This window comes from Rosa chinensis, chromosome 6, assembly GCF_002994745.2.
Source record: "Rosa chinensis cultivar Old Blush chromosome 6, RchiOBHm-V2, whole genome shotgun sequence".
NCBI lineage: Eukaryota > Viridiplantae > Streptophyta > Magnoliopsida > Rosales > Rosaceae > Rosa > Rosa chinensis.
In genome coordinates, this window is record NC_037093.1 from 46,074,994 (window position 1) to 46,092,317 (window position 17,324).

At 37.9% G+C, this 17,324-nt stretch overlaps 1 protein-coding gene across 1 annotated transcript; it reads left to right on the forward strand.

The window, feature by feature from the left end:
* The first annotated feature begins 10,049 nt into the window (after nt 1-10,049).
* LOC121050029 lies at nt 10,050-16,933 on the forward strand. The gene is made up of 3 exons (XM_040508568.1): nt 10,050-12,738; nt 13,063-15,236; nt 16,421-16,933. The coding sequence occupies exons 1-3, from the start codon at nt 10,050-10,052 to the stop codon at nt 16,931-16,933; spliced, it is 5,376 nt and encodes a 1,791-aa protein (XP_040364502.1).
* The last annotated feature ends 391 nt before the right edge of the window (nt 16,934-17,324 follow it).

Here is a 17,324-nt window from a genome sequence, read left to right on the forward strand (position 1 = left end):
CAAAGTGGCGATGGTGTTGTGTTTGTGCGGGGGGTCTCCAAGTTCATTCTTCCTTCCATTCCCTCTTAAATCTGCAATAAAAATGGAAGAGTCAAATTTACGATCTGCTCTTTATTTCTTTTTTTAGTAATTTAAATTTGTTTTTGATAACTTAAAGTGTGGATTTCACTCATAAAAAATTATCGGGGATTTCATATCTCCATTTCCATTGGAGATAAGGGCCTCCATACCAGCCACAATCTCTAATAAGAATTTAGTTGATGAAACATTTTATTTTTCTTATTAAAAATAAAATCAGAGTGATGTAAATTCCTAATTTTTAAAATGGGATACCTACGAAGACCTAGCTCTGCTAGGGTTTGGGAAACGACATCCGACCGGGTTTTGTCATCCTTGTACCTGCTCCATCTCATGGAGTTATTCACTGGTTCCGATCTGTTCATTCTTATTCTCGTCGCTATCCAAAGTGGCGATGGTGTTGTGCTTGTGCGGGGGGTCTCCAAGTTCATTCTTCCTTCCATTCCCTCTTAAATCTGCAATAAAAATGGAAGAGTCAAATTTACGATCTGCTCTTTATTTCTTTTTTTAGTAATTTAAATTTGTTTTTGATAACTTAAAGTGTGGATTTCACTCATAAAAAATTATCGGGGATTTCATATCTCCATTTCCATTGGAGATAAGGGCCTCCATACCAGCCACAATCTCTAATAAGAATTTAGTTGATGAAACATTTTATTTTTCTTATTAAAAATAAAATCAGAGTAATGTAAATTCCTAATTTTTAAAATGGGATACCTACGAAGACCTAGCTCTGCTAGGGTTTGGGAAACGACATCCGACCGGGTTTTGTCATCCTTGTATCTGCTCCATCTCATGGAGTTATTCACTGGTTTCGATCTGTTCATTCTTATTCTCGTCGCTATCCAAAGTGGCGATGGTGTTGTGCTTGGCGGCGGCGGCATTAGTCTATCAATTCAAGGAGGTTTGCCGGAGGAGATCTCGTCCAGGGATTGGGTATCTGTGACTTCTTTCTGTGGTACTTTTCTTGGGTTACCGATGGGCGGCATGAGGATTCGGACAACGAGACAGTGTTGCGCGTTCACTGCTCCAGTTTTTAGGCTCAATTGGGCGGCGGCTCATGGTGGAGATTGTTAGGGATTGAGGGATCCGGGCATCAATTTTGGTTTGGATCCTCAAGGTGGTGGCTGTGGGGGTTTGCAAATTTCTGGTCTTGTTGTTGGCGGCCTGGTGGTCCGTTTCCATGAGTTTGTGGTCGTCTGCCTCAGTTCGTCTGTTGTCGAAGTCAAAAGGACCCGGATCCAGGATCTGGGTGGGTTTTGCAAATGAATCTGGATCTAGGATCCAGGAGGGAGTTAGGCTTGGGCTGCATCCCACTATTTTTGTTAGGACTGTTGCTCAGTTGCCTAAAATGGTTTGGGGCTCCTATGCGTTACTGGTATTGGATTCGGGACCCAAGTCTTTGGCATATGTTCGTGAAAGATCGTTTGCCAACATGGCCATGTTCTGACACCCTTGGTCATCTTCAATCTTTAGGTGGGAGAGTGCCCTCATTCTGACGCCAAGTTGGTTTTTGTCAATTTGTGTGTTGGAATTGCATGGGTGGTCAAACCACCGACTACTCAATTCACTACACGACTGCAATTCGTAGTGTAAAATCAGTGCTGCATCTCAACGTTACTGCTCTTTCATTTTTAAGTTTTTATATTTCTTTTGTAACTTTTTTTAAGTATTTATATTTCTTTTGTAACTTTTTTTAAGTTTTTATATTTCTTATGTAACTTTCTTTTCGTACTGTTTTATTTCCTTATTGATGTATTTTTTTGACATCATATCGCTGTAATCTTTCAATTTCAATAAATGGTAACCGGTTAACCTCCTTCGATTCAAAATAAAATAAAATAAAATAAAATAAATAACTATTATTGGTGCGGGTTTGGGAATGGGGATAACAATACCGTCCCTGCCCCATTTCCCAATTAACCTCAAATTCCTCCCCCTCCCCCATTAGGGTTGGGGATCCAATGGATATTCGCCCCAATGGGGATTTTTGCCATCCAAAATCGTAAATGCATTTAATCAGTTTTTGCTCTTTCCAGTCTTTTTTTGGGGAACCCATATACTTCTTTAAACTAAAAAAAAACAATAATTTCTCTTTTAATACGTAAATAGTATTCATGTATTATATATAATTTTTACATATTTTTGTATTTTACACGTGTTATTTTCTTTTGGGTCTAAAATAAATATAAATTGATATTTATTAACTAATAAAAAATATTTTATCAAATTATCATGCTCAATATGATCTCACGTACGTTAGAAAATATGATATTTTCTCAATATCATATATTCATATGTCAGACCAAAAAAAAAAAATGATATACGTATATAATTCTTGTATCTTACTAGGTGTCGCAAAAAAATTGGAAAGTGTTATAAAGTAGGGAGAAGATAGAGAGAGAATAGTAGGGAGGAAGTAGAAGTGTTCTCATTCAGTCTCATTAGCCTCCTTTATATAGAGGTAGGGTTTGCATCAAAGTACATAACTAATGAGTATTTACGTGGACAGCCATATAAATAATAATATTTACAACACTCCCCTTGGATGTCCACTAATGAATGATGATATTGGACGCGCTTATTGTTGCCTCGTTAAAAACCTTGCCAGGTAACAAAAACCCAGTGGGACAAAAATAACCCTAGTCGAAGGACAAAAAGAGCACAACGCGCATATGTCCTAGGTAGCATGCTTCTGGATGCTCCCCCTGATGAGAATCTTCCCCTGATTGTTGCAAGCCTTAATTATGTATGCGATAAGCTACATGTACCATGTATAGTGGTTTGATGTGTCTATCACTGAAGTGAGACCATGTGTGCTTTGCATATAGGGGCTCATCACAAATTTTCATACCTGCAAAGTTTAAGCAATACCAACAAAGCTAGACGATTTTCAATAAGTCTTACCTCATATAATAATGTTAGAAACAATCTCATATGCACAAATTCATTCACTGAGTAATAGCCAAACAATATAAAGAAATTGACACATTTAACTTTGTATAGCTTAAAACATTGAAAATCATTATGGCATGCCTAGCCATACACATCAATATCTTTGTGTATTGATATGTCTCATATAAGCTCTTCAAGAGCTCTAAATAATTCATAACTTTGCGAAAGTTATAATATGTTGCAACATTATAATCATAATTCGAATTTGATAGTAGTCTCGTCATAGTACTCATTAAGGCAATTTAGATCTCGTTGACTAGAACGAAATGAGTACATATGAGCTAGCTTTAGACTCTTTGATTCCATGAGTGAGCTTCAGGCTCTTTCAACCTTTCATGGACTTGCATTTGAATCATTCATGTATTTGAATCCCTTGAGGATTTGATAAGAAATACACTTATTATGACACTTTGCTTTTGAGATTTTGCTTTTAGCAATGTGTCTTCACAATATACGATGACAAAGTGCCATAAATCTCTCGTCAATATAACAGCTATATGTAACACTGTACTTATAGAAAATTGTCATTCATATAAGGGAAGATATTCATAATCTCATGTCTCTATAAATAGACATTGTGTCATAGTGATTTATCTTCACTTTTGATAAATACCCTTTTGTAACTTGTAGGGTTAGAGGTCCAAGTATTTCATCACGTTTCAAATATTGAATTTCATTGGAATTGCCTCTTTCCAATTTGGCCAATAATATACTTTGTCGACATTTATGGTGAAACGTGGTATACCGTCCATACAGCCCTTAAAGATTTTTGGTAGCTACCAAATGTAAATTATCATCGATGATCAACAATCATAGATCCCACACATTCTTATATGCATGCATTAGCTATAATAAGGTTATTGATATTGGGTACCCATGCCACTTCTGGGGCATACATTGTCGCTTCTAGGACAATCATCTCTCATAGATGAATTATGTAGCGAATGTGGATCTTTTTACTTATAATCTCATATAGAGCATTATAAGGCTTGTATAATCTTCTTTGTTTTGGGAATTTAAAACTTTAGACCTGGTGGATACAATCCACACAAATTGACGCCGTTATTCAAATGACAGTAGTCTTTCCTCCCCCTAACGGCGGGAAGACTGTCTTATTATAACCATGCTCAAAAGATGCATTCAAAAATCTATCACTTTCTTTGGAGTGAAGGTGTTCATTAGCTGGTGGCGAACCCAAACCAAGTTTTAGGTCAAAAATGTTTTGTCCATTAGCATCAACCATATTGATTTATCATTGTATCACTACGACATCATTTCCGAATGGCGTACTTACACCCTCTGTATGTGTAGCCATATTAGGAGCTGTGATATTGTTTAATGACATTCTCTTCAGGAGAACCATGTCAATTGGATACATTTGCATCCTACAAATCAAATGGAGTCTACATTGTTTGTATTAATATGGTTGGTCTCAAGGACTTTAACCCAAGTAGTTGCCTTTGCATTTAGCATATAATTTTGTCACTTTCTTTTATCAATTCACTAGTTTTGATATTTCTCAAAGTCAAAATGAGACGGTGGATAAATATCTCACACCAATTCATATCGTTCTTCAGGAACAATATTTCTCCCCCTCATTGCAGGAGGATTGTCTCATTAAAGTGACAACTCGCAAATATGTAAATAAACAATTTGCTTGTGAGTAAGATTAGCAATCATCAAACTTGTAAGTGATTCCATGCAACATGGTAGACAAAAGATGAAGTAACCGGTCATGCCAAAATAGTGTATTTGGTTCAAGGAACTTCAGGTTCATGACATCATATGCCTTAATTTACTGCAGAAAATTCGATACAGTATATATCCGACGGCATAAAGTCTTCTCCAACCATATAATAAGCAAATAATACAACAATATTTCAAATTCGGTAACATGATAGTAGCTCATTTGGAGCCATAGATCAAGATCTACAACTCTTGATATGGTTGTTACCTTAGCTTCAGTAAACATTAATTGTGAAATACTGATAATTGGAATGGACCAACTTCATTTTGAACTACTGGCCAAAATGATATACTCGAAAATTTCGAGTTAAAGACTATAATCCATAATAAAAGAGTAACTTTATTACGTGGAGAACCTCAAGTTCACTGTCACATATATATTTGTGTAGTCATAAAGAGGAGGGACTTCAAGCCCTCATATAATTGGGAAACATTAAGTTTCCATTATATTTTTACTCGTAACTTCTGGTTCGAGTTTTACTAATTAGAACTGCATGTTCTAAAATATGGTATTTACATGTGACCATCTTGTAGTAGCATCAATCATGACCATAACTTATAAATGAGATATTTTAGATGGTCATCTAGTGAGTATGATAATTGAGGAACTTCAGGTCCTCATGTAATTAAGGATCAAGGAACTGCAGGTTCCGATCTCTTTTAATTACAAAACTCACAATCACGAAATTGGTTTAGTGGATCACTTTCTCAAAACTTATGATTGAGGAAAGAAAAAAAAGATATTAATAAAAAAAATGACATACCTGAATTCAAAGGATATACTCGTTGTACTCGTTAGTTAACTAAATAACCAATAGTTGAATATAAGCTTACTTATAAATTGGTGTCAAAATAATTCCCTCAAAACTTCAGGTTTGAGGTTAAAGCTCTTTGATAAATTGTCCATATACTCGAAAACTTACGATCTGAGTATGCACAATTAGAACTTCAGGTTCTAAGGTGGAATGCTTTAAGCAAGCATAAAGAAGAATGTATCAATCGACATATGAAAATTTACTCGAAACTTCTGGTTCCATTAATGAAGAGAATACACAGAACTTCTTGTCTGGTTCATGATAATTTTCTATCTCTCTTCAAATTGCACAAGAACGTAATATTGTCTTCTGGACAAATTCTCTTTATATAAAAAAAAATGTATAGTCAAGAGGCTTCTAGCATTGACTTGGTGTCCATCCTCGAACTACAGCTTCTGGAGGTGGTTTGAACCCCTTTATCGCAAAAAAAAAAAAAATTAGAGGAACTTCAGGTCCTCTTATAATTTGGGGGTGAAGATGAGTTTATATATTCAACTGTATAGCTCTGAGGATCTTCTGGCCCTCGTAATTGTATAAACTCTGAAGAGCTTCATGTCACCATTTTCCAATTTACATTTCATGACCCTAGAGGAACTTCAGGTCCCCATATGATCAGGGATCAAGCAACATGCGATTTTAATCATTGGATAATTCTGAGGAACTTCTGGCCCTCGTTAAGCTTTGAGAAATTTTCATGTTGCAATTTTATCATTATGCAAATCTTGAGGAACTTCAAGCCCTCTGTAATCGGATCAAGCGACTTCAGGCCTCGATCTATTTCGATTACAAAAATAGATAGTTCACCACCATATCAATTTTCCAAATTGAATGAAAGAAGGTGAATCAAATGGCCAAAACAAATAAATATATACCTGAAATTCTTTCAATTGAAAGACTAAAATATGCACCGTATATATGTATATGTATATGATTGCGTAACTGGATTATTGAAATTCCGTATAGCCTATGAGATTATAATACTGACAACCATATATGTAAAAGTGAGTTTGCTATACCAGTTTATCTAATAGATAAAAAGAAGAAGAATCAAATTGAAAGACTCAATTTAAAACATATATACCTTATTTACTGGTAGTTGAAATTGCTCACCGGTAAATATCACTGAAGGTCTCGAATATGCAGAATAGCTTGTAGGTATAAACAAAGGAGATAACCATGGTAAGACCATATCGTTAATATACTATGGCGTAGAGAATTCCATGCACCCATCATAAACAGAGTAGATATTATCATGATAGACATATGATCATCAGACTACATATGCCATTATAAGATATAAGGAACAGCAAATATATTGATTCGCTAGTGATTATATATGAGAGACAATAAACAAGTATATATTACTAATAAGAACAGAAGCCCGTCCAATTACAGATGCATAGCTTGCAATTGTATGTGAAAAAGTACCTTACTTTGATCATTCTTTTCAAACGTGCTGATTAAAAAAACTCACTGATATACAACATGTACATATAATGAAAATCAAAAGCATAATCAATTTGCTAGTTGGCATAGACATCTCTACTTAATTAAATTAACGAACCCAGTAATATATATATAGCTAACAAGAGAAGCAGATTGCACAGTGAATGGAAATATCATAGAAGTGTGCATATCAAATAGTCAAATCGAAAGACAAATTAAACTCATAGATCAAAGTTAAGGTCAAAAGCAACAAGCTTGCACCAAAAACTCTAAGATCATCATGGAGTCTAAAAAAATAGAGCAAACGTGCTGATAACGTGTTATAAAGTAGGGAGAAGATAGAGAGAGAATAGTAGGGAGGAAGTAGAAGTGTTCTCATTCAGTCTCATTAGCCTCCTTTATATAGAGGTAGGGTTTGCATCAAAGTACATAACTAATGAGTATTTACGTGGACATCCATATAAATAATAATATTTACAACAAAAAGACAATTCTTAGATCGAGTAATAAAGTAATTTCTCCAAATATGATAGAATCTCTCCGAAGAAATTAATTCTAAATCAAATTATTTCACACAAAAAATCAAGACGGTAGCTTTCGATGATGATCCAAAGCTCACTTTACAACACAAATCCTTATTGCTTAAACATAACACAACTATCACGCAACAGAAGTACACAAACAAGATTTACAACAGTGCATAGCCCTTTGCTTAGCAATTGGCAGGAGGGGTGAGGCCGCACTTAGCCGGAAGTCCCATCGCAAGTTTTGGACTGATTCCGAGAGTAGGCAACACCGGTGAGGTCTTGTAACCGCAAAGACAATCCAAGTCGGCCCCGGAAAGATCCTTGCAACACTCCGCAGTCGGATCAGATGGGTTCGGCTCTGTCACCGACGGCTTGCAAGCAGTTAGACCATCCTCACTCATATTGCAAAAGCTGAAAGCTCTTGACCCTTCGACAAGCACAAGTATTGTCACCACCAGGATCGCCATTAGCTTATTGAAACTACCCATCTTCACCATTTTGATCAGATAAATGCAAACTAGCTAGTAGTTGCTGTTGTGATGAGTAGTGAGTGTGAGTGTGTGACATTGCTGAATATCAGAGCTTGTTTATATTGGGGAAGGAGAGGAAGTTTTGGAGCCACAAATCTGAAACCCGTGAATGAGGAGAATTGGCAGTATTCCCACATGCAGTCACGGGGTGCTTTCTCTTCCACGAATGATAGTTTATGCTTTGTTTTGGTTGTCATTTTTGGATTGGAGGAGCACACAGAGAGGTTAAGTGACCTCGTGATCAAAGTGGATTTAATAATTTAGCTTCAAAGGAATAGTTTGACTTGCATGTGTTTTTTTTGTTTTTTTTTTGGTGTTTGTGTTTGTGTTTGTGTCCAATTTTAGATGTGCCAAGGCAAACAACTCTGGGTAACACAGAGCAAAAGTCGCGGATGATTTGGATGGGAAAATGAACTTCAAGGAAATCCAACTAGCGACTTGGCCATGCACGTATATTGGAATAGTGATATTCTCTACCTAAAATTCCATCTTAGTTCAAAAAAGTATTAGCTCTAACTGCGGTTATCATTCCAATTTATATACCATCTATGGTTTTTGCCAATCATGATCAGATCATCGTAACGTATGTAAAGAGAGCTCTTGTATGTGTTAATTTCTCATCTATGCTTCAAACAAATGCTTTTGATTTCTTTGTTCCTCAGGTTTGTTACAACCATTAGCGTAGTAGCTTCACTAAACTTGGTATTCCACTATGTAATTAAGCTGTTGAAGCTTTCGTGATCATTGTCTTTCATTTGTATTTCCAATCGCATCATGCACACTTTTTCCATTATCAAATTCATTTGGTTGATTAATTAAGTCCTTAACTTGGTGTTAGAACTTAGACTAGTGATCGTATTCCTTTGCTTCTTGCATATGAGCTGATCTTTGTTTTTAAGTTTGCTATTATACGCTTAAGCGTTTGCTCGTCCTTGGCCCTCAAAAAGGCTAGGACAGCAAGCTTTGTATCATGAAATGGTTATCCAAAGAAAAACAAGTTTGTAAGTATTTGGGCCAATACCATTCAACACACACTTTCCTATCACCACAGGGAGATCAAAGATTACAGAATAATAGGAGAATACGTCTCCTACATTTTAGGAAATCCAAAGGAACAAGAAGAAGATTGCAGAATCAGATAATACAGCGAAAATCAAGGAAGATCGCCTCACTGATCTTGCGTTTAAGGTAGGATTCATACATATCATTTTACATGATTTGCATATCGGATAAATGATCTGATATGCTTATCTTCATTAAGATGTTTTCATCTTGCGAGATTGGATATGCACGAAAATAAGGAAAAGTATTTTCTGTTTTAAAACCTTTACATGTATATCTTATTCAGTGATGCAATAGGAGATTTGAAAAAGGGGGAGTCTTGCACCTCTATAAAAGGTTTCGAAACAGTTTTCTGGTGTAGGTTTTTGACTCTAAAACAATTAGTTTTCGTTGTGTGTTGCTTAGCCTTCACATACTGGTTTTTCATGTCAAAACTTCAACTGTTATTTATATAGTTTGATTTCTCACTACATACATACCATGAGCCATATTTGTAATCAGTGAGAGCAGTGAGTTTGTGATCCAAGCAACTGAGGGGGAGATCTATAGTATAGAGATTACACTAAGCATTGGCTACGTATGTAGAATAGTTTCTGCTACAGCAAACAAGTTAGCATTGTGTGCTAGTAAAGTGATTGTGATCAATATCACTACTTGTTATTGTATTCTCTTTACACATAGTGGATTTATCTTTCGTGTAGGCTACGTAAACAGCCTCGCAGTGAAGTTTCCTCAGTGGAGAGGTTTACACTGCGTCAGCAAAACTTGTGTTTGTTCTACGTGGATTGGTTGATTATTTAGTATTGTCTTTTATTCACATCATTGTTCCATCTGGTGTTTTCAATTGGCATCAGAGCGGGTTCTAGAACTGTCTAGTGATCCCAGGAAAGATGGAACACTCACGTGATAGGGCTGCTGGTGGATCTATAAATAGTCCTCCTTGGTTCGATGGTGGATGTGAAAAATATACTCAGTGGAAGATATACATGAAATCATATCTTTATGCTCAAGATGAACATGTGTGGAATATTGTAGAAAATGGCTGGACTATACCTATGGTACAAGCAAAAGGAGAAAGCTCTTCCACTACAAATCCCAAACCAAGGAAGGACTGGACTGAGGAAGAAGTTCGTGATCTGCAAGCAGATTTCAAGGCCAAGAACAGCATTTTCACTGCCCTATCTGAACGGGAAAAACTGAGGATAAGTCACTGTGATACTGCCAAGCAGGCATGGGACCTTCTACAGACTACATATGAAGGAAATAAAAAGGTACGTGCACAGAAATTACAAGCACTGGTCTTTGAATTTGAAACTATGACTATGGGAGATGATGAAACCATTGATGACTTCCATGGTAGAATTCTTAAAATTTCTGGTCAGTGTCGGAGTCTGGGAGCACCTTTCGATGAAGATAAGATTGTCAAAAAAATCCTCAGAGCCTTGCCAGAAAAGTTTCACTCAAAAGTCACTAGTATAGAGGACTCTTTTGACATTGATGAATATCCACTTGATGAGCTCATCGGCAATCTCAAAACCTATGAGATGAGGTTAAAACCTGAAAAGAAAAACAAGGGAGTTGCCTTCAAAGCCGTAAAAGGAGCAGAAGAAGAAGAAGAAACACTAGATCTCGCTCTACTAACGAAGGAATTCAAAAAATTTCTCAAAGGCAAGAACTCCACTAGAAATCCAAATGCTCCTAAGAAAAACTCTTATGGAGGAAGCAGTAGTAGCGGTGATTACAACAGCAAGAGTGGAAAAGGAAGCTTCAAGGGAAACCTTTCAGGAAAGCCGAAATGTTATGAATGTGGTGGCTATGGCCATATCTCCACTGACTGTGGAAACAGGAAGCATGGAAACAACAACAACAAGTCTCTTCTCTCAACTTGGAGTGATGATGAATCTCAAGAAGTTGAAAATCTGGCTCTTGTATCATCACTTCTACCTGATTCAGACAGTGATGAGGCCTTCTCTGATGATGAAACAAATGTCCGCTGCAGACAACTCTACAAAGCCTCAAAGGTTACTCTGCTTAGAAACTTGAATTTGGAAAAAGAAGTTGAATCTCTGAGAACCGAAAAAGAAAAGGCGGAGCGTCTATTGGAATCTTCACACTCTGCATGGAAATTAGAGAAAAACAAACCTATGAGTGATCTACTAGACGACCAAGAGCTGTTGGCATGGAAGATTGAAAAAAATGAGTGCCTCAACAGGATCAAATTACTAGAACTGGATGTTAAAGGACAACAAGCATTAAACCTGGAATTGTCGGCTAAAAATGAGTCTCTTCAAGATGAATTGAGATTGACTCAAGAAAGATTCACCAAGTTTGATATCAGCTCCAACTCCATGTCAAAATTGCTCGGATCTGGAAAAGCTCCCCATGACACTTGTGGTTTAGGATACACTGGAGAGAATTCCAAAAGTACCAAGTTTGTAAGAGCATCAAGACATTCTGGAGAAAAAGAAGAAGTCACCACTAATGATCATGTCAAGATTATGAAGGAAGGCAAGACAATTCCAAACTGTCAGGTAAACATTGACCAAGATTTCCCCACTGGTCAAAACAGGTACGCAAACTCCAGAACTTTTGTTCCTATTTGTCATCACTGTGGTAAGATAGGCCATATCAGACCTAGGTGTAATGAAAGACTTTCAAACTCACAGTTCTCTCAAGAAAAATGTACGGTTGAATCCCTACAGGTTGAGCTTAAAGAACAAAAAGAACTCATTAACAGACTAGCTGAAATTGTTTCTAAGAAGGACTTTCAAACTGGAAAAAGGAAAAAGATCTGGACCAAGAAAAATGAAAGTAATTATCTTAGTTCTTATGAAACTAATGATACATGTCTTTTCGCATGTGCAAGCAAAGCTCAACAAGGCTCTCACATTGAGGCAACTTGTTTGGTAGCCTTGACTGCATTAGCTGACAAGCGACGAGATTTCTGGTATGTTGACAGTGGTTGCTCAAGACACATGACTGGAGACAAATCTTGGTTCACATCCTTTGACGATGAAAACACAACTGGATCAGTCACGTTTGGAGATGGAAGGAAGGCAAATATTCTAGCTCAAGGCACAGTAAACACTGCAGGTATACCTAATCTTAAAAATGTCTTATTCGTTGAAGGCTTAACTGCAAACCTGATTAGCGTCAGTCACTTGGCTGATGACTATGAAGACGTGTGGTTTAACAAACAAAGATGTTTGGTCTTAAATCAGAAAGGAGAAGGTATCATGGGAGGTAAGAGATCCACTGATAACTGTTATCATATTCAAGCTAATGAATCTTCTAGCGTGCAGTCTTGTTTGTCTGTAAAATCTACAGAGGAGACCTTTGAACTTTGGCACAGGAAGATGGGACATGTTAACTATCAGGACTTGCTGAAATTATCTTCCAAGCAATGTGTCAGAGGCTTGCCAAATTTAAGGGGCAAAACTGACAAGATATGTGGAGAATGTAAAATCGGAAAACAAACAAAGGCACCTCACAGAGTGATAAATTCTACAACAACCTCAACAGTATTGGAGCTGTTACACATGGACCTCATGGGACCGGCTCAATCTGAGAGTATTGGAGGTAAGAGTTATATACTAGTAGTTGTAGATGATTTCTCAAGATACACTTGGGTAAGCTTCTTAAAAGACAAGACTGAAACGTTTGAGTCTTTTAAACACTTGAGTCAAAAATTGATTGTTGAGAAGAAATCATCTAATACCAGTATAGTGAAAGTAAGATCAGATAATGGTACTGAATTTAAAAACTCTGCGTTTTCTAACTATTTTCTTGAGCTTGGTGTGTCACATGAATTCTCAGCTCCAATCACTCCACAGCAAAATGGTATTGTGGAAAGGAAAAACAGGGTATTGTTAGACATGGCTCGAGTAATGCTACATGCTGCAGGTCTCAGCACAAATTTTTGGGCTGAGGCTGTCAGCACTGCGTGCTATACAATGAATAGAGTCCTTCTCAGACCAGGTACTGAACAAACAGCATATGAGCTATGGAAAGGTAAGAAACCAAATGTGGGGTACTTTCATATTTTTGGAAGTCCTTGCTACATTTTACGAGATAGAGAACACCTCGGTAAATTTGATGCTAGAAGTGATGATGGTGTGTTCTTGGGATATTCTCCGAACAGTAGAGCTTATCGAGTTTACAATAAAAGAACTCAAATTATTATGGAATCTATTAATGTCTCTATTAATGATCAATGTATGAAACATGAAGAATCATTTGCTGATCCGTCTCCCTCTTCTACTACACAACCTCAGAACACAGAACATCCAAATGCAGAAGAAGGAGAAGAAATCTCTGAAAACATCTTCGAACCAGCTCCAAATCCAAGGAGAGGGTTCAAGCAAGTTCAAAAGGACCACTCCACTCAAGATATCATCGGGAATCTAACAGATGGAACAACCACCAGGAGAAAAGCTACAGCACAGGTAAACCCCTCCGAGGTAAGTCAAGAGAATGTGTTCCTATGTTTCGTTACCAAAAATCTGCTAAGCATGAATATTATCTCTCACTTTGGTTTTGTGTCCATTATTGAACCAAAGAACATTAAGGAAGCCTTGTTGGATGATAACTGGATTAGTGCTATGCAGGATGAGCTGAATCAGTTTACTAGGAATGATGTGTGGTATTTAGTACCTCGACCTAGAAATTGCAATATCATAGGAACCAAATGGATTTTCAGAAACAAAAGTGATGAAAAAGGGAATGTGATTAGAAACAAAGCCAGACTAGTTGCTCAGGGATATTCTCAGGTTGAAGGTCTTGACTTTGACGAGACCTTTGCTCCTGTAGCTAGACTAGAATCAGTTCGTTTACTTCTCTCTGTAGCATGTCATCTCAGGTTCACTTTATTTCAAATGGATGTCAAAACTGCCTTTTTGAATGGGATCCTTCAGGAAGAAGTTTATGTAGAACAACCTCCGGGTTTCAAAGATCCACATAACTTAGATCATGTCTACCGACTCAAGAAAGCTCTGTATGGTCTGAAGCAGGCTCCCAGAGCCTGGTATGAAAGGCTTTCTACACATCTTGTGGAAAAAGGGTATACCAGAGGCTCCATTGACAAAACATTGTTTGTCAAACGAACTAAAAATGATATTATCATTGCTCAAGTGTATGTTGACGATATTGTTTTTGGTTCCACATCCAAATACCTTGTCAAAGAATTTCAATCCGTCATGGAAAGTGAATTTGAAATGAGTATGTGTGGTGAACTAACCTTCTTTCTTGGATTGCAAGTAAGACAGATGAAAACAGGACTGTTTCTATCTCAAACCAAATACGCTGAGAATTTGATCAAGAAATTTGGTCTCGAATCTAAGAAGACAGTGAGCAATCCCATGAGTACCACTACTAAGCTACATGAAGACCAGGAAGGGAAATCCGTTGATCCGACACTCTTTCGTAGCATGATTGGAAGTTTACTGTATCTTACTGCCAGTCGACCTGATATTTCCTACAGTGTGGGAGTATGTGCTCGCTTTCAAGCAAATCCCAAAGAATCCCACTTAGAAGCTGTCAAAAGAATCATTCGATACATTTCAGGTACAGTCACCTGTGGTATTTTCTATACATTCGATACTAACGTGGAGATCGCAGGGTACTCTGATGCTGACTGGGGAGGCAACCTAAAGGATAGGAAAAGCACTTCTGGAGGCTGTTTCTTTATTGGCAACAATCTTGTAGCTTGGCACAGCAAGAAACAAAATTGCATTTCTTTGTCCACTGCAGAAGCTGAATATGTTGCTGCTGGGAGCTGTTGCACACAAATGCTGTGGATGAAACAAATGCTTCATGATTATGGCATTTCTCAAGGTAAGTTGTCTATCTTCTGTGATAATACAAGTGCCATTAACATCACAAAGAATCCTGTTCAACACTCTCGAACAAAACACATTGATCTTCGATATCATTTCATTAGGGATTTGGTTGAGCAAAACATTCTTGAATTAAGCTTTATGCCCACTGAGAGTCAACTTGCTGATCTATTCACTAAACCTCTTGACACTGCTAGGTTTGAAATGTTGAGAAATGCTCTGGCATATGTTCTAAGCATTAAGGTACTAGAATGTCTGTCCAATGTTGATTGAGAGATTAATGCTATTGGTACACTTGGACCACCATCACTCGTGAACTGCATATGTTTTCAACTATGTACATTATCTGACCATGCCTTATTCTGGACTAATGCTTCTGTAATCATGATTAGTCATTGACCCATGTCGCATTACTTTGTCATTCATTTATTACTTTATGTGGTGGCAAGTTTCGTGTTCATTGTCATGGGAGAATACTTGAAGAGGCAAAACGTTTAATATGCTCAGATGGCTAATTTTCTACTCTCAAAGTAATCAGGTCCTTGTTGTGGTGAACTTTCAAGGATTTGTAAGAAACGAGAATGATTATCTTTATCCTATCACTCAAAGTAATCAGATCTTGGTTGTGGTGAACTTTCCAAGGTTTGCAAGAAACGAGTTGGTTCGTGCACCGTGTGCGTCTAATATGAAACTTCAAACAACCACTCGAGACTCTCTTCTTGGAGCATCCTTGATATGCTCAGTACCCTAAGATCATCTGGTCTGGGAGCTGCTAAGACGAGTCTTGCTACATGAGTTCTTGTTTACACCATAAAGAAGTCTATGCCTCAAATCATAGGTATCTGGGAAAAATGTGTCCCACTCCCTCTCGGAGTTCTCCTGAGCTTGATCTATGTTTGCCGTTTATCCTCTTCACTTCTTCTCTCCTTCACTGAACATGTTTCACGCCCCATGCACTACTTATGACCTTGATCTATGCGTACACTAGGTCATGATTAATACTGAGTACACATCCTAATTGTTGATGGAATACATCATGGTCTCTACATGGAAATATGTTCTGTTCATTAATTGATTCATGCTCCTTGTGTTTCCACTCTGCTTTAATCTCTCTATTCGATATGACCACTGCATTCATTACCTTGATACTTAGCTCAAGAATAGATTGTGTGATACGGTCGCTGATTTTGTGCTTCTAGTTGTCTCTTTGCATTCTCACTTAATTGCACTTACTTCTCTTATTGGTTACGCCTAAATTAAGAAGGAGACGAAATCTGCATGCGTGTATCTAGGAGAAATCAATTGTCATAACTCTTCTTCCTTTGTGACGCTATCCCAATCGGTGTATCGTTTGGTTTTCCCAAACCCTACCGGCTCTATATATCTAGTCTCTTCTGTCTCTCGGATGTTATTCTTGTCTGTCTCAGTGTGCAGGGTATCTCATCATGGTTCGCACAAAGATCACCACTCGCCTTGGCGGACACCGGCGTCTTCCTCCTCCTGATGAGGGCCGTCAGGCCGCTGCCCGAGCCGACATCCTTCATCCCGGCATGCACCGTGAACGCAGCCGGAGCCCTCTTCGTGGTCCCTCTCCTTCTGGTGCCCCCTCTGCTGTTCCTCCTCCTCCTGTATCTCTGGATAGCCTTCGTGACTCCATCCTGGTGACTGACTGGCGGCTTGCATGTCTTACTACTGACATGGACGACATGCACTCTCTTCTGGTTCGCACTCATCATGCCGTAACCAACCTCACCAAGGAAATCCGGAACCTGCAGCGCCACCCTCCCGGGTTTGACGCTCCCGGTCCCTCCACCGCTGTTCCGGCAGCAGTCGCCCCTGCGGAGAGCTCGACCTCGATGGATAGCGAGGAATTTCACGACCATGTCATCAAGCTTATGGAGGAAGTCGAAGGGCATTCCCCTTCAAAGGGGGAGAAGTGATTTCCTTTTATTTTTACTTTGAATTTTTTTGTTTTCTGTTTTATTTTAAACTCTGTTGGACAATGTTTATTTTTGCTTTTGGGGTGTAAGTGCATAAGCACAAACTAACTAGGATGCTTATTAGTTTATCATATTTTGTGATATTTCCTTATGGCTACTTGGATCCGGAAAAGGATGGAAACTGATTCCTTGATCCAAGAAGCCACTCTTTGTTCTCCTCTATTATCTGTAATAATCTATGATGCAAGGGTTCAAGCAAGAAAAAAAACATCATGTGTTGAATGGGAATGCCCAAAGGGGGAGATTGTAAGTATTTGGGCCAATACCATTCAACACACACTTTCCTATCACCACAGGGAGATCAAAGATTACAGAATAATAGGAGAATACG